This window comes from Labrus bergylta, chromosome 2, assembly GCF_963930695.1.
Source record: "Labrus bergylta chromosome 2, fLabBer1.1, whole genome shotgun sequence".
NCBI classification, from domain to species: Eukaryota; Metazoa; Chordata; class Actinopteri; order Labriformes; family Labridae; genus Labrus; species Labrus bergylta.
In genome coordinates this window covers 33,267,261-33,293,206 of record NC_089196.1, presented here as the reverse complement: position 1 = coordinate 33,293,206, position 25,946 = coordinate 33,267,261, and the positions used below count along the sequence as shown (strand labels likewise).

The following is a 25,946-nucleotide window of genomic DNA, read 5'->3' as shown; positions in this document are numbered from 1 at the left end:
GCCTTCAGGAAGGTCAGGGTTCAAATACAAACACTTCAAATTAAAAAACACAAGATAGAACCAAAGCACACAATGATCATGAAGTGGTGAGAAAACTAAATGAAGCTGATGAGGAAAGTGAAGACAGGTGAGTAGAGTAGAGGGGAAGGTGTGGGCTATTGAAACCTAGAAGAGAAGGAGGTGAATTCTGAGGACCTCTGGTGGAGAAGTAGGAGAAACAGGAGAAAAGTACGAGTCCTGGGAGAGGTGAACATGGACTGAAGACTGAGAGTGATGTAAATGGCTGAGGATGAAAGAGTGAGCCTACAGAAAAGCAGAACAGAGCTCTTTGTCAATTTCAGATCTCACCTTCCATCAGCAGGACGTCCATCTTTAAACTCAATAGAGCGACCCATAGACCGGTCACTCTTCATGGACACACAGCTGGGTCCAGGAGAGTCTGGTCTCTGTTCCTGCATCCTGATACAAACAAACAAACATTATTAGTTACTGTGAGCAGCAGATGAGACAGTGATGATGATGGTGATGATGATGATGATGATGATGATGGTGATGATGATGATGAAGGTGGAGTGATGTGAGTGTTGAGCTGTGACATGGAGAAGAGTCATGGACAGTTAGAGATCCTCACCTCAGAGCTTCATGTTCCTCACACAGAGAGGTTTTAGAGGGAGGGACTCCCTCCTCTGTGTCCTCACACTGATCCATAGCAGAGCGCCCCCTGCTGGGAGAGCTGCACTCTGAGAAGAATGATCAATAAAGAGTTATTACATCTTCATATAAAACTTCATCAGATTCTTCACAGTTAAACTTGTCCTCCATGGAGCTTGACTGGGACAAAAATAAGCAGTCCTGTATTTGGACTGGACCCTCCAATCTGTCCTGTGATCCATGAACACACCATCCTTTCAGCCCCTTGATATGCAAACACTGCAGTATCCCCCAAAACCACCATGAAGCTTTTGACTGACTTCCTGGTGATCACACACTTCTCTCCCCTCCACCTGTGGCTGCATGTTAATACTACTGCTGCAGAAGAATATGTTAAAACTAGGGATGCATCGATTATGGATATGACTTCCAGATTATAGTCTGTGTAGGAGCCATGTTTAGGAGAATGAAGAGTAAGACACAAATTGTTCCAGCAGGTGTCACCTTTGGGTTAAGGTAATACTCTTTATAGGTAGGAACTTTCACTTGGTTTTCAGGTGTTGCTGGACGGAGAGCACATACACTGTTTTGACCGCTATGCCATGCTATGAGGTAACACAGAGTGAGCGTTAATCTTTGAGTCGAAATTTCGTCCGTCCGTCTGTATGAAGAAATGTATGATGTCATTAATAAACATTCTCATGGTTCTTCAGGGTTTAACTTCTCACCCTCACTACTGTTTTCTTATCTATAAGGATCTGAATGCTCTGTCATTTCTCCTCTCCTCCCGCTTACATGGCGTGCACAGTGAGTGTGAGCCCGAGAGAGTGGACCCCCTCCCTCCTCCCCTTCCTCATTCTGCTCTCTGTTCTGTTAGCATTTTAGCATGTTAGCATAGCCTGCGTGCTAACTGAGAGTCATCTTTAGGCCTATCCCTGTTCTTCTACTGTAATAAGAGCAGCTAGTGAACCTGGTGGCTAACTGTTAGCTTACAGCTCTTTTGACACTTAAATTAAACAGAGAGTCTTAACAACAGTGAAAAGAGTCTCTTACCTTCAACCAGAGGATTATAATATTTTACAGGACTCTGCCTTCAACACGGAGAACAGATCTGTGTCACAACTGGAGGAAGTGAAAGTTAAAAGTCCCGTCAACAGGAAACACCACAGGATGTTTATCACCATAGCAACGGGGTTTCAAATGACACTGCCCACATTTCTTATAAATAAAAGTTTTATTCAACATGTAATAAAACACTGAAAGTGATCTTGAACCTTCAGCCAAACGTGTCTCACTGCAGCTGTAGCATCACTGCTGGCTGATACTGGCACTCCACACGGCTTCAATGTGGGGTTGAGTTTCATTGTAGCAGCCCCCAACAACAACAACAACAACAACAAAAACAACAACAACAACAACGAGGTGAATAAAGATGTCCACCTGTTGAACTCCACGCTTCCTCCTGTTATTCTAGTGGCAGTGTAACAACAAAAAATGCCACTTGAGGGAATCCAAAGTCATTTCCAACTCATGGTGTGTAAAAAAGGGAAAGTCCACCGTTGATTATATTTGAAAGTTTTATTTCAACGATCTTAAAGAACACCAACAAAAAGACGGGTGTATAGACAAAACGAGCTCGCAAACATAAACAAAGACTAGGATCCAGACATCTTCACACTCCCAAGGTTGAAAAACAGTGTGGCTTTCACTAATTCCCTATCCCCCTTCACCTGTGTCTCCCTTTTCTCCCTACCTGTGGCTGTACTAATTACCACATGTGCCCAGGTGCGCAGGTGACGTAGCAGCAGACAACATTTACATAACTTACCACCCAGCCACACAATAACACACATCAAAGTGGCTACAACAGTTATTACGGCTCACTGTTACTGATGAGAGTAGAGGAGGATTCCTCCTCACTTAGTTACCACATTGAAGATTCAAGAGAAGAATCATTCATGAGCGACATTGATGATAAGTCACCAGCTGCCCACCACACACCTCTGCTACAGTGAGCCCAGCTTCGTTCATAGCCTCACCTACGGCACCAGAGAAGAAAGTAGTTTCAACGTATGCTGGAGTAAGATGCCCTCAAGTACAAGAAAGTGATTGGATACTGAGAAGAGGCCGTCTGCAGCAGAGAGAGGTTACTAGGATTGCTGAAATACTGACTGCATGTGTCACAAGGCAGAAGTGTTGCTTTTATGATTCATAAACTGCACATTCTTTTACGCAGGTTTTTATATTTTGGGTTTTATTCATGCTGTGTTTGAATAAAATAAATAAATATGTGATATTCGTGATTTGGTTTTATTGATTGTTGTGTTTTTATCAATACTCTTGGTTTTCTGTTTATAGAATGAGTTAACTTTCTGCCTTGGGGAGACTAATGACAGATTATCTGCTCCTGTGAAGCTTTGTTTATTTGATGGACAGTTTGTCTGCTCAATGCGGAGCAAGAACAGAGCCGCCTCGTCCAATCAGAGGCCGAGGGGAGGGACAAAAACAAAGAAACACAGAAGAAAAGACAGCAGAAGGGCGGAGGGAACCGCGCGGAACAGGCGCATGCTCAGTGTAGTAGCCGGGTTGGACAGCACCTTAACAAACTCATGGTTAAGAGTTTGAAAGTAAGATTAGATGAAGAATCTGCTGATTTAACACAGGAAAAGTTCCGGTTGTCGCCCGCTCTGGCCCCGGGTATACACCTAACTATGCCCGCTGACTTCACTAGCTTCACGTTTCGGACTATGGAGTCTCCAATAATCAGAGTTTTATTCTCAGCCGGTGTGTCGCTGAGTGGGGAAAATTAGTTTGAAACGTGAAGTGGTTGGTGGGGAACCGTGTGCTTCGATTCTCGACTATGCTTCCCTCGGACAGTAACCCAGCCACCTCTATTTAAATGTTCCACATTACAGAAGAAAACATCAATACTTATGTTTTGTTTGAGATTATTATATTATTTCTTAATATTGCTGTTCAAGGTCATAGAAACTTTGACACAGGTTATGAGAGAGAGAGAGAGAGAGAGAGAGAGAGAGGGAGGGAGAGAGAGAGAGAGAGAGAGAGAGCACAGTTGTCACTCGTTAAGGTTCATCACAGATAAAACCTGCTCACATGAATAAGTTGTCACAAACAAACAGAGTGTCTTTGATGCTGTAGCGCCTGCAGAGTCAGAACTCCTTTGTACACACCTCCATTCATTGCTTCCTCCGTCATCCACCCACATTCATCTCACACTCCAATGAAAAACCGTCCAAACTGAATCCGTCCTCCAGGAAAGGCATTTGTAGAGGTGCAAGTCACCGGTGATCGAGGCGGACAGTCATTGGAAAAAAGTCAGTGAAGGAGAAGGTTACCTCGGCATAGAGCGTGTTTGAAAGTTCGTGTATGGCCGTTTGTTAAAATCTTGGTCGCTGGAGGTCCGTTGCTGTCAGGCCCGGCTACCTGTTGGATTTGTTTATTTCCCTGTTCCTGGTGGATCAGCTGTTCCCTGGAGTCAGGAGATGCCAGAGGAGAAAAGCCCAACTCTGACTCTTGACTACTGACTGACTTAAAAACTTGGGTACCGTGAGTACCTGCTGTGTCTTTTGTTTCTTTGTCTTTTGATTGTTGCTCCGCGAAGAGAGACGCTGGTTTTCTTTTCACTTTGTTTCCTTATTTGTTTTCGAGGCCCGCGGTAAAACCCGGAGCGGAGTTTTTGTTTTGTAGTTTGAACATTGAACTGAACTGTGGGTTGTGGGTTACCGGAGCGGACTTTTCCCGGAAGGGACTGAACTTTGAGTTACAAACACAGACTGTGAAACACGCACACACAGTGCTCACATTCATTTTGTTGCAGTGTGGTTGATGCCTGTGATAATATATATATTTGAAATCCCATTGTTGTTTTGCTTGATTGTTTTTTGCTCTTGCTTGGCTCCTGTTTTGTGCAGGTTGACTATTTTTTTGTTTGCATTTAATTTTTATTTGTCAGACTTGACTCTGACTGGCACCCCAAAATTAAAACCTTGTCAAACCCGCTACAATGCAAAGACCAAAGTCACCTTCAGGTATTTTAGTATTAGGCATTATAAAATGATAACATGTTTCCAAACCAACAGACTTGAATTGATCCTTCAGCGTTGATCACTGCAGTCTGATCAGCTCCGTGTGGAGTGCTCGTTCTTCAACTAAGTAAACTCAGTTAAACGACTTCTGATATGAGCCTGGCAGTCCGTTCTTCTACTTGTCCGCACTATCGTAATCTAACTCTGTCACTGACGTTTTATGCGTCATGAATCTGTTTCATCTCCGTGCGTAATTCAAGGAAGAATTTTAGCGCTGCTCCACGGTTAAACCAGCGGACCTCTGTATGATCGGACAGCCTGTGCGTGATATCGTTTTTGGATAAGAATGAAATGTTCGGGGTTCGGTATGACAATACCTAAATCACCAAGGATTTGCCTGTTAGGGGATCAAACTGAATTGACCAAATTTAAGCAATGGATGGAACTTATGTCAGTAATCAATAATGAAGGTGAGAACTTCCAGAGGTTATGGGGCCACTTTTTTGCTTATACATGTAGTACCATTGGTGCATTGTAATGATAAAGATGTGGTACTGTGTATACTGTGGTTACTGAATTGTTATTTTGGTTCCAATTATGTACTCAGTTGTTATGGGACTTTGGGCATACTATTGTACAACAACAATGCTGTCTGTTTTGTTTGTTGAATGTTAAATTAAAATAAAAAGTTGAATTACAAAAAAAGAAATGTTCAGTAATAGTTATATTTTTACAGTCTGATGAAAGCTGGTGATAAAGGCGCAACAGCAGTCTACTGCATTTAGAAGTGATATCGCACTGAAACTTTTAGGTGATCAACACAACACGTTCACCTCTGAGTGACCTAAAAATGAACCATCTGTAATTAAAATCAGTTAATATTCATTTTAATTTACTGTTTTTACAATAACCAGAGGTAAAATAAGTCTATCATCAGGCTCAACGCCGGTGTCCACAACCTACACTTAGTCTGGATGTGAGGAGACGGTCTGGGCCGTTACACAGGACAGAGAGGATTGTTTTTTATTTGCACGAGCTGCTCTTTGTGGCTCACTCCATAGGAAGCTTTGTGATTATCAGCCAAAACTTTTGTTTTCCATCAGTCAAGACAGGAGAAACTGGTAAGAAGTGTGAACAGAGCTGAAGACCGTCAGGATGAGCGTGCAGTGCAGCGGTGTGCCTGTCCTTAAGTCCCGTGGCTCTGATACAATTCTGACAACTTCTGAGCAAATAAAACTAAATAAATATCTCCCCTTCGATCTCTCTTGAAAACCTGCATTCTGTGTCACCTCTCTCAGGTGTTCAGCCTGTTTGCTGATTAGGGTAATGCAGGAGCAGCTCGTGCGCTCGGCCACTCGTCTTTTTTATGATAGGCCTTCTCCCTGCTGAGAAGATAGTTCAAAGTGCCCCAATTAAGTAATTTTTGTGTCATGATATCAACCTTTATGTTGCTCATTATACATAATATTTTAATACAATTCGGGGGAAATAAGTATTACAAATATTTAATTTATAAAAAATCTCAAAATATGTTTTTATACATTTCCCCCTTCTTCCCAAAACGTCTCGCGGGCCGTATGAAACCTGCTGTCGGGCCGGATACGGCACGCGGGCCGTATGTTTGACATCCCTGATCTAAACAATGAAAGACTAAATGAAGAAATAAGCTCATAATAAATCAAACTAAGTTTGTAAGCTGTTTGTATTGTTGACTGCTAAATAAACATGTGCTGGTGAACAACTAATAACCTGAGTGATATTACCTCTTTGTGGCTCTTGCCATCACAGAGACATAGTAGATCAAATGAAGGGTTCCATTTTTTTCAGACCACCAGAAACTGTCCGTCCAGGCAAACATCAATGGCGTCCATATCAGTTTCTGAAATGCAAAGTAAGTGACTCTACAATTCACTTAGCAGACTCTTTTATCCAAAGCGACGTACATCAGAGAGTAAGAACAACACAAGCAAGGATCTAGAAAAAAGGGAACAATGTCAGTAAGAGCAAACGATCAGCTTTGAGTCTGATTGGACACACAGGTGCTGACAGGAAGTGACCAGAGGCAAAGCACAACATTGAGGGCAGTTCTTGAGAGCTCTAATCAGTATAGAAACCATCTTATAAGTCGTCTTTATCAAACAAAAACCATCGTCATTACCATCATCATCATCAATAATATGGAGACCATCATCATTAAGTTAGTAGGTATTCATGAAAGAGCTGGGTCTTTAGCTTTTTCTTAAAGGTGCAGAGGGACTCTGCAGATCACATGGAGTTTGGAAGTTCATTCCACCACCGGGGGGCGACAGAGGAGAAGAGTCTAGTCAGAGACTTAGGACCCTGTTGTGAAGGTTGGATCAGATGCCTTTCATTGGCAGAGCGTAGAGGGGGGGGGGGGAGTGTAGACCTGGATCAGAGAGTTAAAGTAAGGAGGAGACGTTTCTGTGTCTGTTTTGTAAGCGAGCAGCAGAGTTTTAAATTTGATGCGAGCAGTAACTGGGAGCCGGTGTAAGGAGATGAACAGCGGAGTGACATGTGCTCTTTTAGGAAGGTTGAAGACCAGTCGTGCTAACCAGAACCCACATTTAACTTTCTGATAAAACGCTAACCCCCAATTTCCACTTACGCCGTGCGCGTCGTGTTCCGTCGGCGCCCAGCACTTCGTAGTTCGCTGTGACTCCAGTCAATCGTTGTGTTTCCACAGCGAGCGCCGCAGTCCGTCTCCAAAGCGTGCAACCAGAGCCACTGTGCTCTGCTCCGCTTCACATACGCGTCTAGAGTCTATTTTTGATGGAGTACGCTGCAGGCCCGCGTTAAGCTGGACAGAATATGACAACCCGGACAGGAAGTCGGACAAGGAAACGCATAGGATCAATTTCAAAATAAAACACAATTGACGGACTCACGGTCGTATTTTTCATCACTTTATCAACATTACGTCAAAAGACAAATAAATTTGTTGTTTGCATTGTCTCGCGTGATCTTGTAGTTCTCCTGTGTACTCCTCATGGCCGCTCTCCGCTGCGCTCACGCTCCAGAAACAGATCCAGTGAGGCAGGGCAAAACAATGGCGTGCACGGAGTATGTGGGGATCGGGGGTAAAGGCCTGCAGGTGGGTTCGGTCCCACAGCAGAACAGATTCTAGTGTCAGTTTGAAACAGACACTCAGGGTTATGGGAAGTTCAAGGTCTCTGGTGTTAGTTTTTGTTACATTTCCTCACACTGTTACTCCTCTACTCTGATGATCCGTTGCACTCAGTGCTGCAGGAGCCTCATTTGTCAATATGGCGCGATACCCTTTTTCATATCATCATGAACAAATACATAAAACTAAACCTCTCAGAAAAGTGAACACGTGAACATAAATGAGCACGATAAGAACAAACTTTAAAGACAGAAACCATGTTTGACGTATTTTGGTTTAATAGTTTGTCCCATCTGTTCACATGGAGGAGGCGGAGCTTTCGACCCACACTGCCAGCAGTCAGTAGGGGGACCTCCAAATAATTTGGCTTCACTTTTGGGAAGCTGTCGTGTTGCTCATCTTTTCATTCAGTCTGTGCTGCCTCCTTGGACAGCTTCTCCTCCATCAAACACCAATGGGAGAGAGACTTGAGCATGTCCCTGACCAAACACAACAGCCTTATCTAAATGTGTAAGATATAAAATTATTCAAATTCAAATTTTACATAGGACTTACATCACACCAGCCAGATTAAAGATAATTCCCTCTCACATATGTGCTGGCATGGCTGTGGTGAGGCAGGAACACTGATCCACTTGTGGCACTGTTTTTGGAATGAGGTTATCTTAAGATTGACTTTTATTGTGAAAGTAAAAATACCCCCCTGTCCTCTAGTCTGCCTTCTTGGCATTAGAGTAAGAAACATACAGTCAACGCTCACACAACGAATCATCACACTAGCCTTTCTGTCAGTGAAGCGTATTATTATGATGAATTGGAAAGTAAGTAAACCAAATTGCTTTAACATTGACAATTGGTTAAAAGAATTCATGGATTTATTGTCTCTCTGAGTTTGACCGTGGAGATGAAGGACCCTGGAACTTTATAAGACAATACTTGGAAAGTAGGTTATATGATTGAATTTTCTGTAAATGAACAACCACCTTATTGTCTATTGTCTATTATTGTATGTTGTAGTGTACATTGTCTTATGTGATGAGTTTGTAGATTTATGTTGTATAAGTGGTGGACGAGTGTTTTGAAAAAGAAATAAAAATATGAATTTTAAAAAAAAATACAGTCTTTGCTGAAAATAATTTAGAATTAAACCCTGAAAAGAAGAATGTGCGACTTTTTGATCCAGTAGATGTCGCCCTTGAGCTCCAGCATGAAACCAAAACAAACTTCTGTTTGGCCACACCTCCTCTATTCTGAAGCCTCCGCTCTCCTCCAGAGACACACCTCCAACTCCTCTCCACTCACGTTCACACAAAGGAGTTATGAATTAGAACGCACAATAATTAAACACCATTAAGCGCAAGCAGCGGACAAAATTGTCCTTTGCTGGAGCTGAAATCACCTGTGTGCTGCATTGTTGTGTTAGCATGCTAATGTTAGCACCCTGTGGTTAGCTTGTAGCTTCATATTGCACATAAACTGACACAGAATGAGCGAGATCTAAAGACTTACGTGACATCCAAATAATCAGTGAGTCTGTTATTCTTCTTTTCTCTAGTCCTGGACTAAAACAGCTTTTATACACAAGGCCGTCCTGTCCATGACTCAGACAACAGTACAGCAGGCGGGACTCGAGCTTCTCACTCATTGTAGACAGTCATGACTCAGAGACACATTTTCAGAGGTTATACTTGATTTCTTCTGTATTTATTTAAAATGTCACACATGTCTCCTTTAAAGATTTAAACATGACTTAAAATGATGCAAACAACAACAAGCTATACTTCTCTCTGACAGTGTGTTATTATCACTTATCCAAATTCAAACATATGTTAATAGTTGATCAGGGCTTAAAAAGTCATTTTTCTACAAAGGAAGCTTTTTTTTTAGATTTTTTTTTAAACATAATCTTTATTTAATTAGAGGACCAGCGCTCTTATTTCATTCTGAATAATTTAAATGTTGTGACTTGTTTTACCTTCTCATGATCTGTAACTGCCGTAAGGTGCAGAACGGGGCTGAATGACCACATGCAGACTCTCCGCTCCGTTAAACAAGACTGCTCACGCCTCATTTTAAGAGGAACAACATCTTAAAACACACAGACGAGCACTTGTCAAACATTTGCCACAATGCTGTTATTAACCCTGTTACACAAGTTACAGTGAAACCTGCAAAGCTGGTCAGAAAATGCTGAATTAAATGTATGCACACATTAATATTTGTGAGAAATTACAATTTTCTTGAAAATTTCAAGACAGAAATATTTGTTTTCTCATCTTCTTGTTTTATTCAATAATATATAAAAATGTTTTTTCTATGTTTTTAGCAGATTTAAAGTTGATATTTCACATCAATGTTGATTTTTATAAGCATTTTTAAATCATAATTCTACCGTGTTTAACATTTTGTGTAATAAAACAATACTTTTGAACCTGTTCTATTTTTCTGTCATTGAATAACTTGGCAAATACAGTATTTCTATAGTTTGGTCACGTCCTCATAGAGCCACTGGGGGGCAGCGGAGCAGCATTAACAATAAATACATGAAAGGAGAAGTGAAATTAAACTACATTACTCTCTGACCTAATATTTAAAAAAAACTTTTCAGCCCATCAAATAATCAGACAGTTTTTAATCAGCTTGGAAGTGTAATAAGAACTACCAGAATCCCCCCCCCCCCCAAAAAAAAGTGTAGGGATGTATTAGAAGTATAAAGTGGAAGAAGTTAAGTACAAAAAACTGTAAATGTAGGTTTTTTTTACGATAGTAAACTATCTATACATTTTCACATTTTTTAAACGTTTTTTTTGATTTTATGACGTCGTAGGTTTTTCCTCCAATTCCACTTTCTAACAATTTGTACAGCCAGAAAGAATATTTAAGTGTACTGTGTGTCTCTCCACCCTGCATATCTCTAACTGAGACCTGCCTTCATCTGTCAAAATGTGCAGCAACACAAGGCTAGTAACGGGAACAAGACCTTAAATTGGGATGGGCTTTTATTTGAAGTTTTATGGTTCATCAAATATGGACGGTGGCCTTGCTTTGTGCACACGCTGCTGTCTTGGTCAAAAGTTGATCTTCAGTTGAAATAATTGCATCATTTTTGAGTGATTTGAATATTGTTCTTTGTTATTACAAGTTCTGTTTTTATGGCTGAGGCTGTGTTTGGTTTAGAGGACACATTTCACAGCTGGAAGAGAAATGTAAGACTGTGAAAACTCTGTGTTTTGTCTCTTTTTCTTAATTTGACACTTTCTCATTCCAAGTCACTTTAATCATCACTCGTCACTTTATCTTGTCATTCTCTTCAAATACTGTTTCAATTCTCAATTCCCCCCAGTTAACTTCAACATTCATTTTTGTACTGTATATACCCCCTGTTTTTTTATTTTATTTATTTTTTTATTTATCTTATCTATTCTGTGTAATGTGTATTTGAGCTTTCTTGTCTGTGCTGCTGTAACGCCCGAATTTCCCCTCTGGGGATCAATAAAGTATTATCCTATCCTATCCTATCCTTCTTTATGTGAGGCAACTCCAGAGGACCTTTCTGTTTCTTTTTCTCTGCTCTTCAAAATACTTTTTAAAAATCTATGCTTTACATTTCATGACAACTTAGAGCATCAGTAACAGATTAGTTTAGTTTCAAGCTGCTTCTAATCATCATCATGTTCTGATCGTATTTCATCCGTCAAACCGCTTTTCATGCATTGACATCTCTTTCCTTATCCATCATTTTATTTTTGAGTACAATCTTCACAGCGAATACACACCAAGAAAAATGATTAGAGAGATTTACATTTAACGCCTTAAAGTTACATCACACTGCTGAGAGGCAGGTTGAACTCCTCTGACCGAAGTTTGTCTCTATGCTAAAGGTGAGATCAGGTCGAGGCTTTGTGATGATCGCTGATGTCTCAGTATCTTCAGGAGACACACACACACACACACACACACACACACACACACACACACACACACATGATCACATGCATATATGTCTGATGTCGGAGTATGAGAGGACACAGAAGGAGGAATTAAAAAAAAGAAGCACACAAACACATCGTGAACTTTTGTTTCTCCAGGGGGCTGAATCAAACTTTTAAAGATTACTTTGTGGTTTTCTTGGTTTTTAAAGAGATACATTATTCACTGGGTGTAATTAAAGTCAGATCCCGGACTCATAATGAACAGTAAAGATATGATCAGTGCCACAGAGTTCAGAGTAAATACTTTGTGCCTGTGCATATGCTCAACAACACAAACATACTCTGCATACATCAGACTGCATGCAAACAGAAAGAGCTGCTGATGTTATTGAAGAGATCGAGCTGCCCTCTAGTGGTTGTGTTTAGGAGTGTTCAGTAAACAGAATGATTAAATGTGCATGTGTTAATACTTTGATGAAGGAGGGGGGAAGTGGAAAATAAAAATGTAAAGAGACATAAAAACATGACTTGCCTGTTTTCTCATTGTTCAAAAATGGCCGACCAGTTTATTGTTTCACTTGTTTCTTCTTTGAGACTTTTTAGTGATGCTAAATACAACATGTGTTCCCTACTGTTTTATTGAAAATAATTAGAGACCGCTCCAAATGTCCTTAAAATCCACGCCATGACATGGTATGATACGATATGAGCAGGCCCGGTTCATACATTTAAAATAAAGGTGCAATGCAAACTTTTGCACCCTCATTTTAAACGTCTGCACCCTCAATTGAATGGACGCAAAACAAAAAGAGTCAAAACATTAATAACATTTTTTTTTTTAAAAGTAATCAAAACTTACAAATGACAACAGTGACTCAGATCGTGTTCACTACATCCATGATGGGATGGTCATGACAGGTGCTCATGACCTGTCTGTTCAGCTGGGACCACATGATGGACTCATAACACCTACACTACTTTTCCTTTGCTGTTGCCGATCACTGTAGCTGCACCCCCTTTAATCTCAGATACACTCAAAGTCATTTTGTTCTAAGCTGGAATAGAAATGAATCCTGAGATATCTATAATAATATAATAATAATACTTTAATTGTAGGGCACTTTTCAAGACAGATGCACAAAGTGCTTTGCAGAATATGACAGTACAGCAATCTTAATACACTGCACATCTGACACTGTGGTCAGCAGCATCGGAGCACCACAGGGGACCGTGCTCTCTCCTGTCTTGTTCACCCTGTATACCTCTGACTTCCAGTATAACTCCGAGCTCTGCCACATGCAGAAATACTCGGATGACACTGTGATGGTTGGTTGTGTCAGGGATGGACAGGAGGAGGAGTACAGGAGCCTGGTAGGGGACTTTGTGACGTGGTGCAGGTCGAACCATTGGCAGCTGAACACCTCCAAGACCAAGGAGATGGTGGTGGACTTCCAAAGGAACAAGCCACATCTACAACCTGTTTCCATCGGGGGGGGGTCAACGTGGAGGTGGTCAAGACCTACGGGTACCTGGGGCTGCAGTTGGACGACAGGCTGGACTGGTCATCAAACATGGACACTATCTGCAGGAAGGGTTTTTGTATCTAAAGCAAGTAACAAAAGGCATGCTCTAAAAATTATTATAGCTCTGGTGTCAGGGACATTTAGTTGTCTTTAATTATAAAGATAAATACTCTTCCTACCCAAACAGATATTAACTGCATTACTATTTGGTAAAAAAAAAAAAAAAGGTAAAAAGAATGAAAATGTATACTCATAAGTAGAGACAAAGGAGTGAATATACATAGAATACTTTTTTAAATAAAAAATAAATAACCACTAAAATAAATAACAAACCTGGTGCAAAAACAAATAGGGGTGATAGTTATTGTCCTCACAGGCACACATTTACGGTGTGGTGCAATTTCCAGCAAGGAGACTGCCATCGATGGGACTGCAGGAACAGACGGGGGACTGCGGGAACAGACGGGGGACTGCGGGAACAGACGGGGGACTGCAGGAACAGACGAGGGACTGCAGGAACAGACGGGGGACTGCGGGAACAGACGGGGGACTGCGGGAACAGACGGGGGACTGCGGGAACAGACGGGGGACTGCAGGAACAGACGGGGGACTGCAGGAACAGGAACTCACTCAGGCTTCAAACGTTCATATTTACATAACATATGTATGGTGACAGCTATGTCCATCATGAGCCCAGAGAGCTGCAAAGAGTGGGTGGTTGGTTGGGGGGGGGGACACAGTGTCATGGCTACAGAAGCGGATGTTTAACAAAAGTATAAAGAAACTCAACATTAGCCATGGCAGTGGGCTATGAATTTGGCATCTAAAAAAAGGTCCTAAAGGCCACTTTCAAATTCCAGTGCAGTTTCACTGTATTTGGAAGTGGTCTTTAAGGCAATGAGCAAAATTACTTAAAAATATATCATTTCCCCTAGATGTGAAATGAACTCCATCTTTCAAAAATAGCCCAGGACTGTCATGTCTAATTTGAGGGTGCTCAATCATTGCACCGCTTATGGATCCAACAAATGTAGCCATAACACTGTTGACAAACCTACGAGATTTGTCGATCTTCCCCGGATGGATGCCATGCCTCCACTGGCACCTCTGGGTGAGGGCAGACAACATGATCTTCATGCCAGGGTGTCGTGCGTGGAGTTGCTGAAGGTCATCCTTCATCATATTGAGCAGCACGACACCACTGACATGTCCCATGCTGCTGCCCCCACAATGAATGATGAGGCCATCCGGGGGAGACCTCCCTCGGAGTGAGTTTTTAAAGAAGGGAAGGAGGCCTTTCCAGCGAAGTCCACCCCAGCCGAACCAACTCATGTGGACGTTCTTCAGGCCCAGGTTCCTTCCCTCAGTCTCTGCAGCTCTCTGGGCACCTCGACGGACACAGCTGTCACCAATAATCCACACTGTGTCTAAGGGAGAAATACAAAAATGTTCAATTAATGCCTCAGACAAGACAAAATGTACAGTTAACTACATGTGGCAGCTCAGGCTGTTTTTTTGTTATTAGCCTCATCTGCAGGAATAATATTGAACAAGGTAGCTGCAGCTCATAATAATAGATGCCAGTCTTAAAATACAATTTATTCTAATACTTACAGGTTTTGGCGGGTGAAGCTGACACTCCATCACTGTCCACAGACTCCATGACTTCAGAGGATTCTATAGAAAATAAATATCTTATGATTAATATAAAATATTTATTTTTTAGTTGTCATGTTCACCGTCATCACTGTTGACATCAGTAAATATAAGACACAGACATTCCTCTTTTTGTCAGAACAGTAACATGAACTATATGCTTTGTAATATTGATTTCTTCTGGATGTCTCACATGTTTATTTACAGTTTATGTCTAACAGTAGGTTCATCAACAACAACGAAAAGAAAAGAAAAGAAGCGCCAAAGATCTTTCTTTTATGGTTTTCAAACAGACTTCTAAACTTTAAACATGTTATTACATCCAAGTAATGATTTGTAACACAATGTGAGAATTTTAATGTAAAGATTAGCCTCAAACTGTTTCTTACATTTTATGTTACAACTTTGTTAATGTTTTGTTCTACTAACCCGGACAAAGTCACTGCTGTGACTAATAACCACCGGTAATACATTTTTTAAAAGTGTAGTTTTAAGACTTTAATTATATATTTGGGTTGAAGATAATTAGTTTTAACTGTGTTATAGAAAAGTTAAATGTTAACTTACTGTTTATAGTTATGGACGAGTGGGAGCAGGACAGCAGTAGCAGATAGAGCAGTTGTTAGCTATGCTGTGAAGTAGCCTGCTAGGCTGCTAGGGTCAAGCTCGTCGGTCGCGTCGGTCGGTCGGCGAACTTTGGTCCCGCCCACAGTCCGCCTTACTGCTGTTACTAGGTTGATCCAAAGTTAGGTTGAGACAGCAAATCCAATATGGATGCGGCCGTCGATTGGACTCATTTGCTGCCTATGTAACAGACGGGTCAGGGTTCGTCCAGTAATATTTACAGTCTATGGTTCTTCAGGTGTGAGCGAGAGGCACGTTATGATGCCGGGGACCGGAGCAGAATAAGCAGGAGGATGTATCAACTTGGAGAGGGAGGGGGGCACGGGGGTAAACTCCCCCACTCACTCCTTTCACACCGTTATCAGCCGCAACATGAAACAATGTTTGCCCCACACACACAAATACACACACACACTTGAGTCCCCACAGTTCGCCGAGTCGGGTGACGAGGCTTTTATAGGTTTGGTGACGTGGGGCTGTACTCCTACGTCATACTGTACTCCAAAAAAAACTGTTAGAGTTTTTCAAACAGAAGGGCAGACACTATGCACATTTCTAACACAATATTTCAAATTTCAATACTTTGTACTCAAATGTCGAGATTGGGACTTGGATTGATCCATAACACTACTTAATACTCAAATACAGAGGTTTAGAGTTGAAGAAAGTGGTTTTAGGGTTTACTTACTCTTTAACCAGAGCTGTCTCAGTGCTGCGGTTTGGTCCAAAACCTGACTGGAAGACATCCAAACAGTTGTTCAATATCAAGAAGTTATTTAACTTCTGAAACACAGCTTTGTCTATCATTTGACCTCACAGAGGAAGATTTGATATAGGCCTGTAATTATTCATTATTGTCTAGATTGTTCTTTTCTAGTAGTGGCTTGATGACTGCTGTTTTCAGGGCCTGTGGGAAGACACCTGAGAGACAAGTTTACCATTTGTAACAGATCTGGAGCCATGACTCCTCCTCCTGCTGCCAATATCAAGACAGCAGGAGGAGGACTTTAATTGTTTAATTGTCACTTGTTTTTTATTGGTGAGATCAGAACAATACAGACATTAAAGAAGGGGGTCCATTGTTTTTCTGTAATGTAGAACATTTAACCCCCATTACCACCCCCACCCCCCATTATCACACCCACCAATCATGAAACAGACCAGCTGGACAGAGTGAACAGAGTCAGCTGATCTTCAGTCAGCAGTGTTTCTCAGACTGACAGACCACACAGAGACACTGAAGAACCAGGAGACCAGAACACAAACCCAGGATAGAGAGGTTCAGTGAATGTGGTGTTGAAGGTGTGGAGGTGGATCAGTGTGTCAGAGGAGACTCTGTAGAAGGACAGAGAGCCAGCAGGACAGTCCATATACACTGCTACTCTGTGAGAGACAGAGGAGGAGGAGGAAGAGGAGATCTTTGTTCTTATGTTATTGTGACAGACAGAGTAACCTTCATCAGAGCAGATCAGACTCCAGGACTGATCATTAAATCCAAACAAACATTCAGCTCTGCCTCCTCTCCTTCTGATTCCTCTGTAACTCACTGATACATCAACCTTTCCTCTCCACTCGACCTCCCAGTAACAGCGACCAGTCAGACCAGTCCTACACAGCAGCTGAGACCACCAGCAATCAAATCTGTCTGGATGATCAGGATATGACTGATACTCCTCCATATGTGTCACCTTCCTGTTGTTGTCAGACAGTTTCAGTTTTCTGTTCATTGTGTTTGTGTCCAGTTCCAGCTCACAGGCGTCTGATGGAGAGAACGAGACACAACACAGCTGCAGGTTATCATCTGTTCATTCATCAACAACTTTACTGACACTTACTGATAGGGGTGTAAAGGTACACGTACTCAGACCGGACCGTTTCGGTACAGGACTGATCCGAGTACGCGCGGAACAAAAGTGATTTAATCTGTGTTCCCACACGGACCGCAAAGCAGAAACACACCTCAGGGTGGAGGAAGGCTGTGGCTGCTGGTATGGGACACAGCTTTTAGTTAGTAACTTGTAAAAAAGTTCAAACATAATCTGTGCAAACTGTGCAGATTAGTAGTTCCTCGAGTCCTGTTGGACTGGACAGTTTCATATAACCGGGATGGAGTTCTTTTTACAGACTTACTCTTCAGTTTTGTTTTAATTTTCAGCGATGATCCCGCTCAAACTAAGAGCAAAAGGGGAGGGGGAGACGCGTCTGTGTGGGAGCATAACCTGCAGCATGATAGAATGAACACCTCACTCCCCATTCCCACAATAATGGACAAAGAGACGTTGACAAGACGAGAGTAGTGTGCCGTTGTTGTTTAGCGGACATCGGGTACGTCACAGGCAACATGTCCAACTTATTAAAGCACTTGAAAAGGCACCACGTGAACGTAAACATCACTGCAACTAGGAAAAAACAGACAGCCTTTTGCTAGTAATTCTAAACGGGCCAAAGCCATAAAAAATGCCATTGAAGTTCTTATATCGACAGAGGCAAATATTAATAGTTCTGAAACTACACTGTCCCAGATGTGATTAGGTTTATTATGTGCTCAAAGAGCATTCAAAAAAGTGTTTCCTTCATAAACTAAAAGGTGGAAGTGTAATTAAAAAGAAATATTTTTATATATAGGCTATATTAATGACTTCATTTCATTCTAAAATACTTTATTTCATTCATATCTTTTATTTATTGGAGACTCTTTTGGTTGAAGGATGCAACATAAATTTATTTTATGTTCAAATCAAAAATGATTTCTGCTGTTTTTAAAGTTGATGAGCTCCACGAGCTCGACTACGAGCAGCCGGCCAGCAGCCAACATCAAAATGTGAAATGTCACAAAAACTGCATGTTGTAAAATATACATTTCTGTTGGATGTGATGAATGGTGATTTTCTATTCACTGGATTATCACTTTTATTTCACTTTACATTTTTTATTTCATATTTAAACTCTCATGAGTTTCCATCACCCTCACTTTTATCATCACTTTGTGTTACTTCCAGCCCTCATCCTGTTGTAGTTTGAAAGGTTTAATCATAACAGAAACACAATCTGGACAGCAGCAGGCACAAACCAATAGTTATCTAACCTCTGAATTTAGCCAAGTCATAAGATCATGTTCTGATACACAAGACACACACACACACACACACACACACACACACACACACACACACACACACACACTTTCCTGTTAAGAGACCAGTTGTCTGTCCAGGAAACTTCTAGGAAATGGTCTTCATATAGCACACATGTTGTAATTGCTCAGTGTGTTGATTGCCCATAAAAGGATGATTGGGATGTTATAAAAGTTCCGGTTGAGCGAGGACGCTGGCGTGTATGTCGCCGCTTCACGATCCGTGACAAAAATGATGTTTCTTTTGTGCTATCTATGCTTCTCCCTCCTACTTATCCTCTACTAACAGTCTGCAAACAGATCAACTTTGCTGCTGCTTTCAGTTTGTGTAAACTGACAGCTACTCACCATCTATGACGATCAGCTGTTAGCGCTAGCCGCCGATCAGCTGTTAGCTGCTGGCGGTGAAGAGGCCTGCCTGACAACCAGACTGCCGGCTGCTGCTCTCCTGCTCAGATTGTGTCCAGACGGGTCCCCCGTCTGCCACAAAATTGGTCCTTTCCTTATCCTGGTTTGGCTCTCATTCCTGCGGTTTTCCTGACCCCGGCTGGCGCCCGGTAGCTTGCAGCTTTCAGCCTGCGGCTAGCAGCTGCTCTCCCTGCTGCGGACATGGTACTACTAACATACTCCGCTCTGCAACTCCAGAATCTCGCCTGCCACTTCTCTCCGGACAACCTTGCTTCCATTAAATCTTTCGGACTCCTGCGCCGTCCTCACTACGTGCATAGGGCTGCCCGATGCAAGTTTGTTTACACTGACCATGCTATCCCCACTGTAGTGTCTGACCGGCGCCATCATCACAACAAATCACACGTGCACAGCAGAAACCTGATACCTGTTGTTGTGTGTGTTGACAGAACCACTCCTCTCTCCCCCTCTGCTTCAGAATACACCACCGCCTCATTTATGCTGCAGAATGCTCGCTCCCTTAACAACAAAGCAAACCTATTTCACTAAATATCAAACTTTACTGACAGATCCACGTCATCACAATCATTCAAACCGATGGTTTTATTTAGGCTATAATCGCGCATGTAGTGAGCCGTTTCCAATAAGTAACTTTCATTATGATAATATATAAACATAAATAAAAAATAAAAGTCTGCCACATACATATTGCATCAGCGCCGTCTCGCCTTCATTATCCCGGACGGACCTCAGAGGACCGGACTTATACACTAATGTAATCACTGATGTAGAGTTAAACATTAGACTAACACAAAGACCATAGAGCCTCCAGTTTTCATTCATATATTTCAATATCTTGCATTTATCATCAATTGTGATTTTTAGTTTTAATAAAGAGTGCACAGAGACATGGCGATGGCTTCACACATTTCACCTCCTCCATACTCAGCACATCTTCATCAGCTGCATGTATTTATTCTGTAAATAATTCAAGTGTGGACATTAAGTCGGGGCATCTCTGACACGATCATTAAGCCATATATTTGATCATAATTAGTCACAGTGCAGACGGAGATGCCCACGAAAATATGTGGCCAACAATTCAAAGTTTTTGTTGGTTGATCAAACCTTTGATTAATAATATGATAGAGTGAGGGAGAATGCTGACTGACGTGTCCTCTCTGCCACTATATGAAGAAATCAGTGTGGGTCCTGTAAACATGTAAACATTGCAGATATACTCGTGCGTAATGATGAACGGTGGATGTTTTGGCACATAGGACAGCGTGAATGCAGCAGCGACGTGGTGTCATTCTCTGAATTTTCTTCAGTTCGTGATCCTCCTGCTGCAGCAAACTACCGATATGTCCATTTTATCCTTCACTTCATTCACAAGTTCCTTTGTTTCTGGGTCAGAAAGTTTTGTTTCTTCGTCTAAACTTCAGTTTTCGTGATCCAACGCTGGAAACCTTTGATCTGCCCCCTCGTTTGGATGCATTTTCATTCACGAGCTGCTTTGCATTGACCGTTTATGGTTGAATGTGGGCGTGTAGAGGGCGGAACATGGGACTAATCTACGTGCGCACATTTCCAGGTGGATGGTGATTTATAAAGGGAACATTGCGTGCAGGTGTGCGTACGAACGGTTTTATAACTCTGAATCATTTTGTGCGCACGCCATTTCCGGGTTTTTGGCACACGTACATTTTTAGTATGAATTTTACGCACTCTTTTATAAATGAGACCCCTGGTCATTTTTAAAAACCACACACACACACACACACACACACACACACACACACACACACACACACACACACTTTGTAAAGCATCCTTGGGTTTCATGAAAGGCGCTATATAAATCTAAGTTATTGTTATTAACTTCTCCGAGAGAAATAAACAAATCCTCTGTTCACAAGCCATAGTCTCTGTCTGATTGTTCAAGAGCATTTACTCTTCTACACTCCAACATGTGCTGCTGTGTTCTGATGAAGAGAAATGAAAACACACTCACACTTCCTCAGACCAGGATCCAGTCTGTGCAGTCCACTATGGTCCAACCTGGAGGAAGAAACCAGATCAGAATCTATTTCATACATCTTCATTTAAATCCAGCATCAGACAAGAAGCAGAGTTCATCATTCAGAAACAGTGAGACAGCTTCTGTGTGTCTGTCTGTACCTCAGTGTCTCCAGTCTGCAGTGTGGATCCTCCAGTCCAGCAGACAGCAGCTTCTCTCCTCGTTCTCCTGGATGATTGTAGCTCAGGTCCAGATGTCTCAGGGGGGAGGAGCTTAGAGCTGAGGCCAGAGACGCACAACCTTCTTCTGTGATCAGACAGTTTGACAGACTACACACACACACACACACACACACACACACACAAACACCAACGCACACACACAAACACCAGCGCACACACACACACTTACACACACACACACACACACACACACACACACACACACACACACACACACACACACACACACACACACACACACACACACACACACACACACACACACACACACACACACACACACACACACACACACACACACACACACACACACAACATACTTAACATCCATTGGTCCATTCTTCTCTGTTTTACCAGTAACATCCCGTCATAACCATGCAGCTGAACAGAATAGACTTCATAATCTGATACTAATCAATATTTACTCTGGTGACAAATAGTGAAGGTAAGACAGAGCGTGAGATAAACACACAGACTGCTTTGACATCAGCAGTGATGTAGAAACAGTTCTGAACTGTTTCATCTGAAATAAAGATTCTTTAGTTCTTTATGTTCCAAACATTATCCATGGTTTGTTTGTTGGTGGGGAAAGAACTTCATATTTAACTTTCTTTATTCCAGTCCAGCTTCCTCAGACTAAAAGACTGAGAGCTATAGAACGAGCTCAGAGCTTTACAGCTTTAATGTGGAAACATACAGGAAAACTTTAAACCACCACCAAGGCCCATTTAATAAATGATTCATCAAGAAAACGTGATCTTAGATGAATAATGTGGATCAGCAGCACACTAACCTGAGAGTGTCCAGTCTACAGAGTGGACTCTTTAAACCACTACACAGCAGCTTCACTCCTGAATCATGCAGGTTGTTGTTGCTCAGGTCCAGCTCTCTCAGACTAGAGGACTGGGAGCTGAGGACTGAGGACAGAGCTTCACAGCTTCTCTCTGAGAGGTTACAACCACTCAGCCTGAAGAGGATATGTTTGGTAAGTTAATCAAAATATCAAATAAACTAAGTACATTTAAGCTTATTGGGTAAACTTTCACATGAATAAGTCCTTACCTGAGCGTTTCCAGTGAACAGTGTAGAGTCTTTAAACCACTACACAGCAGCTTCACTTCTGAATCATGCAGGTTGTTGTTGCTCAGGTCCAGCTCTCTCAGACTAGAGGACTGGGAGCTGAGGACTGAGGACAGAGCTTCACAGCTTCTCTCTGAGAGGTTACAACCACTCAGCCTGAAGAGGATTCAGAAGAACACAAATGAAAGCAATTACAAACTATAGTTGTTATTTCTGAATGAAGAGAACTACATTTGAACTGGATAGTTATGTGAGCACGTACAGAGCTTTGTTTGAAGCTTTGATCACAGGCAGCAGCCTCAGAAGAGCCTCCTCTGAAGCAGAGTATTTCTTCAGGTCAAACACGTCCAGATCTTTTTCTGATGACAGTAAGATGAAGACCAGAGCTGACCACTGAGCAGGAGACAGTTTATCTGTGGAGAGACGTCCTGATCTCAGGGACTGTTGGATCTCCTCCACTAGAGAACGATCATTCAGTTCATTCAGACAGTGGAACAGATTGATGCTTTTCTCTGCAGACAGATCCTCACTGATCTTCTCCTTGATGTACTTGACTGTTTTCTGATTAGTCTTTGAGCCACTTCCTGTGTGTGTCAGCAGACCTCGTATGAGATTCTGATTGGTCTCTTGAGAAAGACCGAGGAGGAAGCGGAGGAACAAGTCCAGGTGTCCATTAGGACTCTGTAAGGTCTGGTCCACAGCACTCTGATATAAATGTTTTGGGTCAGGTTTTTCTCTGAATCCTTTAGACCACCTGGATGTTGTTTGTTTTTCTGACATCAGATTGACTCCAGAGTTGATGAAGGTCAGATGGACATGAAGAGCAGCCAGAAACTCCTGAACACTCAGATGGATGAAGCAGAACACCTTGTCCTGGTACAGTCCTCTCTCCTCTTTAAAGATCTGTGTGAACACTCCTGAGTACACTGAGGCTGCTCTGATATCGATGCCACACTCTGTCAGGTCTGAGTCATAGAAGATCAGGTTTCCTTTCTGCAGCTGCTCAAAAGCCAGTTTTCCCAGAGACTTAATCATCTTCCTGCTCTCTGGACTCCAGTGTGGATCTGTCTCAGCTCCTCCATCATACTTGATGTTCTTCAGTTTGGACTGAACCACCAGGAAGTGGATGTACATCTCAGTCAGGGTCTTGGGCAGCTCTCCTCCCTCTCTGGTCTTCAGCACATCCTCCAGAACTGTAGCAGTGATCCAGCAGAAGACTGGGATGTGGCACATGATGTGGAGGCTTCTGGATGTCTTGATGTGGGAGATGATTCTGTCGGCTTGCTCCTCATTTCTGAACCTCTTCCTGAAGTACTCCTCTTTCTGTGGGTCAGTGAACCCTCTGACCTCTGTTACCATGTCAACACACTCAGGAGGGATCTGATTGGCTGCTGCAGGTCTTGTAGTTATCCAGAGGTGAGCAGAGGGAAGCAGTTTCCCCCTGATGAGGTTTGTCAGCAGCACATCCACTGAGGTGGACTCTGTGACATCAGTCAGGGTCTCGTTGTTTTTAAAGTCCAGAGGAAGTCGACACTCATCCAGACCGTCAAAGATGAACACAACCTGGAACTCTTCAAACCTGCAGATTCCTGCTTCTTTGGTTTCAGGAAAGAAGTGATGAACAAGTTCCACCAAGCTGAACTTTTTCACTTTCAGCACATTCAGCTCTCTGAAAGTGAATGGAAATGTGAACTGTATGTCCTGGTTGTCTTTGTCTTCAGCCCAGTCCAGAGTGAACTTCTGTGTTAAGACTGTTTTCCCGATGCCAGCCACTCCCTTTGTCATCACTCTTCTGATTGGTTCATCTCTTCCAGGTGAGACTTTAAAGATGTCTTCTTGTCTGATGGTTGTTTCTGGTCTGTCTGGTTTCCTGGATGCTGTTTCAATCTGTCTGACCTCGTGTTCATCATTGACCTCTCCAGTCCCTCCCTCTGTGATGTAGAGCTCTGTGTAGATCTGGTTCAGAAGGGTTGGGTTTCCTGCTTTAGCAATCCCCTCAAACACACACTGGAACTTCTCCTTCAGGTTAGATTTGAGTTTACGACGGCACTCTGCAGCGACTGTTCCTGAATAAAGAAAGAACTGAAATCAATGAACAGATCCTGATATAGATGACATGACTATCTGAGTTTGGAACTTTAAACCTCTTTGTCCTTTTTCTAAAATACTAAATCTGTTAAAATGTTCTTACTGCTCTGCAGACAGTCAGCCAGCTCCTCCTGCTTCATTCTCCTCAGGAAGTTCAGAGTGATCTTCAAAAATGCCTCTTTACAGCTTCTCCCCTGCTCTTCATCCTCACTCTGACTCTCTAAGCATTCTGGGTAATCTGGACTCAGAACCCTGTGGACTCTCTTCAGCTCGTTCTTCACAAAGGTGATGATGTTCTCCTCCAGCAGCTGGAACAGAAGGAGACACTGGATATTTAATATAAACTGGTAGAACTCAACATGTGGTTCATCTGTCAGTCTGAAGGTCAGCTGGTCTAAACAGAACAATAACTTAGAATTAAATTATTGTAATGGTAGTGTATTAATTAACAGTGTGTTGAACACACCATAAAGATGGAGTCCAGGTCTGTTGGATTCTGCTGGTCTGATTGATCTCTGTGAACGTTGGAGCTCTCCTGTTGAACTCTGTGACAGGACATATTACACAAGAAAACAACGGGATATATATAATGAAACTCTGAGCCAAGATATGAGTCTTTAAACAACAGAGACATAACATTAACTTGATTTTTAATTCTGACCTTCCATCAGCAGGACGTCTATCTTTAAACTCAATAAGGCGATCTATAGATCGGTCACTCTTCATGGACACACAGCTGGGTCCAGGAGAGTCTGGTCTCTGTCTCATCATCCTGATACAAACAAACAAACAAAGATCATTTTAATCAGATTGTTCCAGTTTAAAGTTAACAGAAGACGACTCAAACATAAACACAGCTCAGAAAGATGCTGTGGTTTGTTACTGAGATTTTGAGATTTACAGATAGCAACGAGAGAGAGAGAGAGAGGGGGGGGGGGGAGAGAGAGGGGGGGAGGAGGGAGAGGGAGGGAGATGAGGGGGAGAGAGAGAGAGAGAGAGAGACAGAGAGAGAGAGAGGGAGGGAGCGAGGGAGCGAGGGATGATTCCAGAGAAGAGGAGCCTGATAACTGAAGGCTCTCCCTCCCATCGTACATTTAGAGACTGTAGGTACCACAGGCAGCAACTACTATTAGGATACGGAACAGATCCAGATCAAGGACTAAACGTGCCTCAGCTGGACTCAGGTACCATTCACTAAAACAAGGATCAAGTATTAAACTATGTAGTCCAGGAGAAAGTGTAGTCAGATATCAGTACAATGGTCAGCTGGATCAGCAGGATGTATGGACCAGGTAGGTTAGTGAACGTGACCTGCAGCTTTCAATGCCCAACATCTCACCAGCAGAACCTCATCAGGTTCAGGATCTGGGCTGTGGACAAAGTCAGGACATCCAACAT

General features: G+C 42.3%; 3 protein-coding genes and 1 long non-coding RNA gene across 4 annotated transcripts in view; all 4 read right to left on the bottom strand.

Annotated features, from left to right (window-relative positions):
* Positions 1 to 14,960, bottom strand: part of LOC136176988 (NLR family CARD domain-containing protein 3-like) — a 19,402-nt gene extending 4,442 nt beyond the window's left edge. Inside the window, exons 1-5 of the mRNA XM_065961267.1 lie at positions 14,912 to 14,960; positions 14,356 to 14,724; positions 13,672 to 13,727; positions 13,304 to 13,377; positions 349 to 459 (exon numbers count right to left, since the gene is read on the bottom strand). Of these exons, the coding sequence (XP_065817339.1) occupies positions 349 to 459; positions 13,304 to 13,377; positions 13,672 to 13,727; positions 14,356 to 14,724; positions 14,912 to 14,960 (659 nt within the window). The remainder of the gene's footprint in view (positions 1 to 348; positions 460 to 13,303; positions 13,378 to 13,671; positions 13,728 to 14,355; positions 14,725 to 14,911) is intronic.
* Positions 1 to 25,946, bottom strand: part of LOC136181107 (NLR family CARD domain-containing protein 3-like) — a 432,016-nt gene that overhangs the window by 19,863 nt on the left and 386,207 nt on the right. The gene's annotated exons all lie outside the window — the stretch shown is intronic.
* LOC110005527 (protein NLRC3-like) lies at positions 12,599 to 25,946 on the bottom strand. The gene is made up of 9 exons (XM_065961263.1): positions 25,888 to 25,946; positions 25,210 to 25,320; positions 25,015 to 25,093; positions 24,652 to 24,856; positions 22,723 to 24,526; positions 22,445 to 22,616; positions 15,521 to 17,373; positions 14,912 to 14,974; positions 12,599 to 14,724 (listed from the first exon to the last, which is right to left on the bottom strand). Exons 1-7 carry the CDS (start codon positions 25,944 to 25,946, stop codon positions 16,789 to 16,791), a joined length of 3,015 nt encoding a protein of 1,004 aa, XP_065817335.1. The 3' UTR covers positions 12,599 to 14,724; positions 14,912 to 14,974; positions 15,521 to 16,788.
* On the bottom strand, positions 20,889 to 22,364 carry LOC136181194 (uncharacterized). Its single transcript, XR_010667580.1, has 3 exons — positions 22,174 to 22,364; positions 21,300 to 21,467; positions 20,889 to 21,179 (listed from the first exon to the last, which is right to left on the bottom strand). It is a non-coding gene; the product is annotated as an uncharacterized lncRNA (long non-coding RNA).

Coding starts and splice junctions, on each gene's coding strand:
- LOC110005527 (XM_065961263.1), bottom strand. CDS start 25,946: ATGTTGGATGTCCTGACTTTGTCCACAGCCCAGATCCTGAACCTGATG. Junction 25,321..25,887: donor AACCTGATGAGGTTCTGCTG/GTGAGATGTTGG, acceptor TGTTTGTATCAG/GATGATGAGACAGAGACCAG. Junction 24,527..24,651: donor GGCTGACTGTCTGCAGAGCA/GTAAGAACATTT, acceptor TTCTTTATTCAG/GAACAGTCGCTGCAGAGTGC.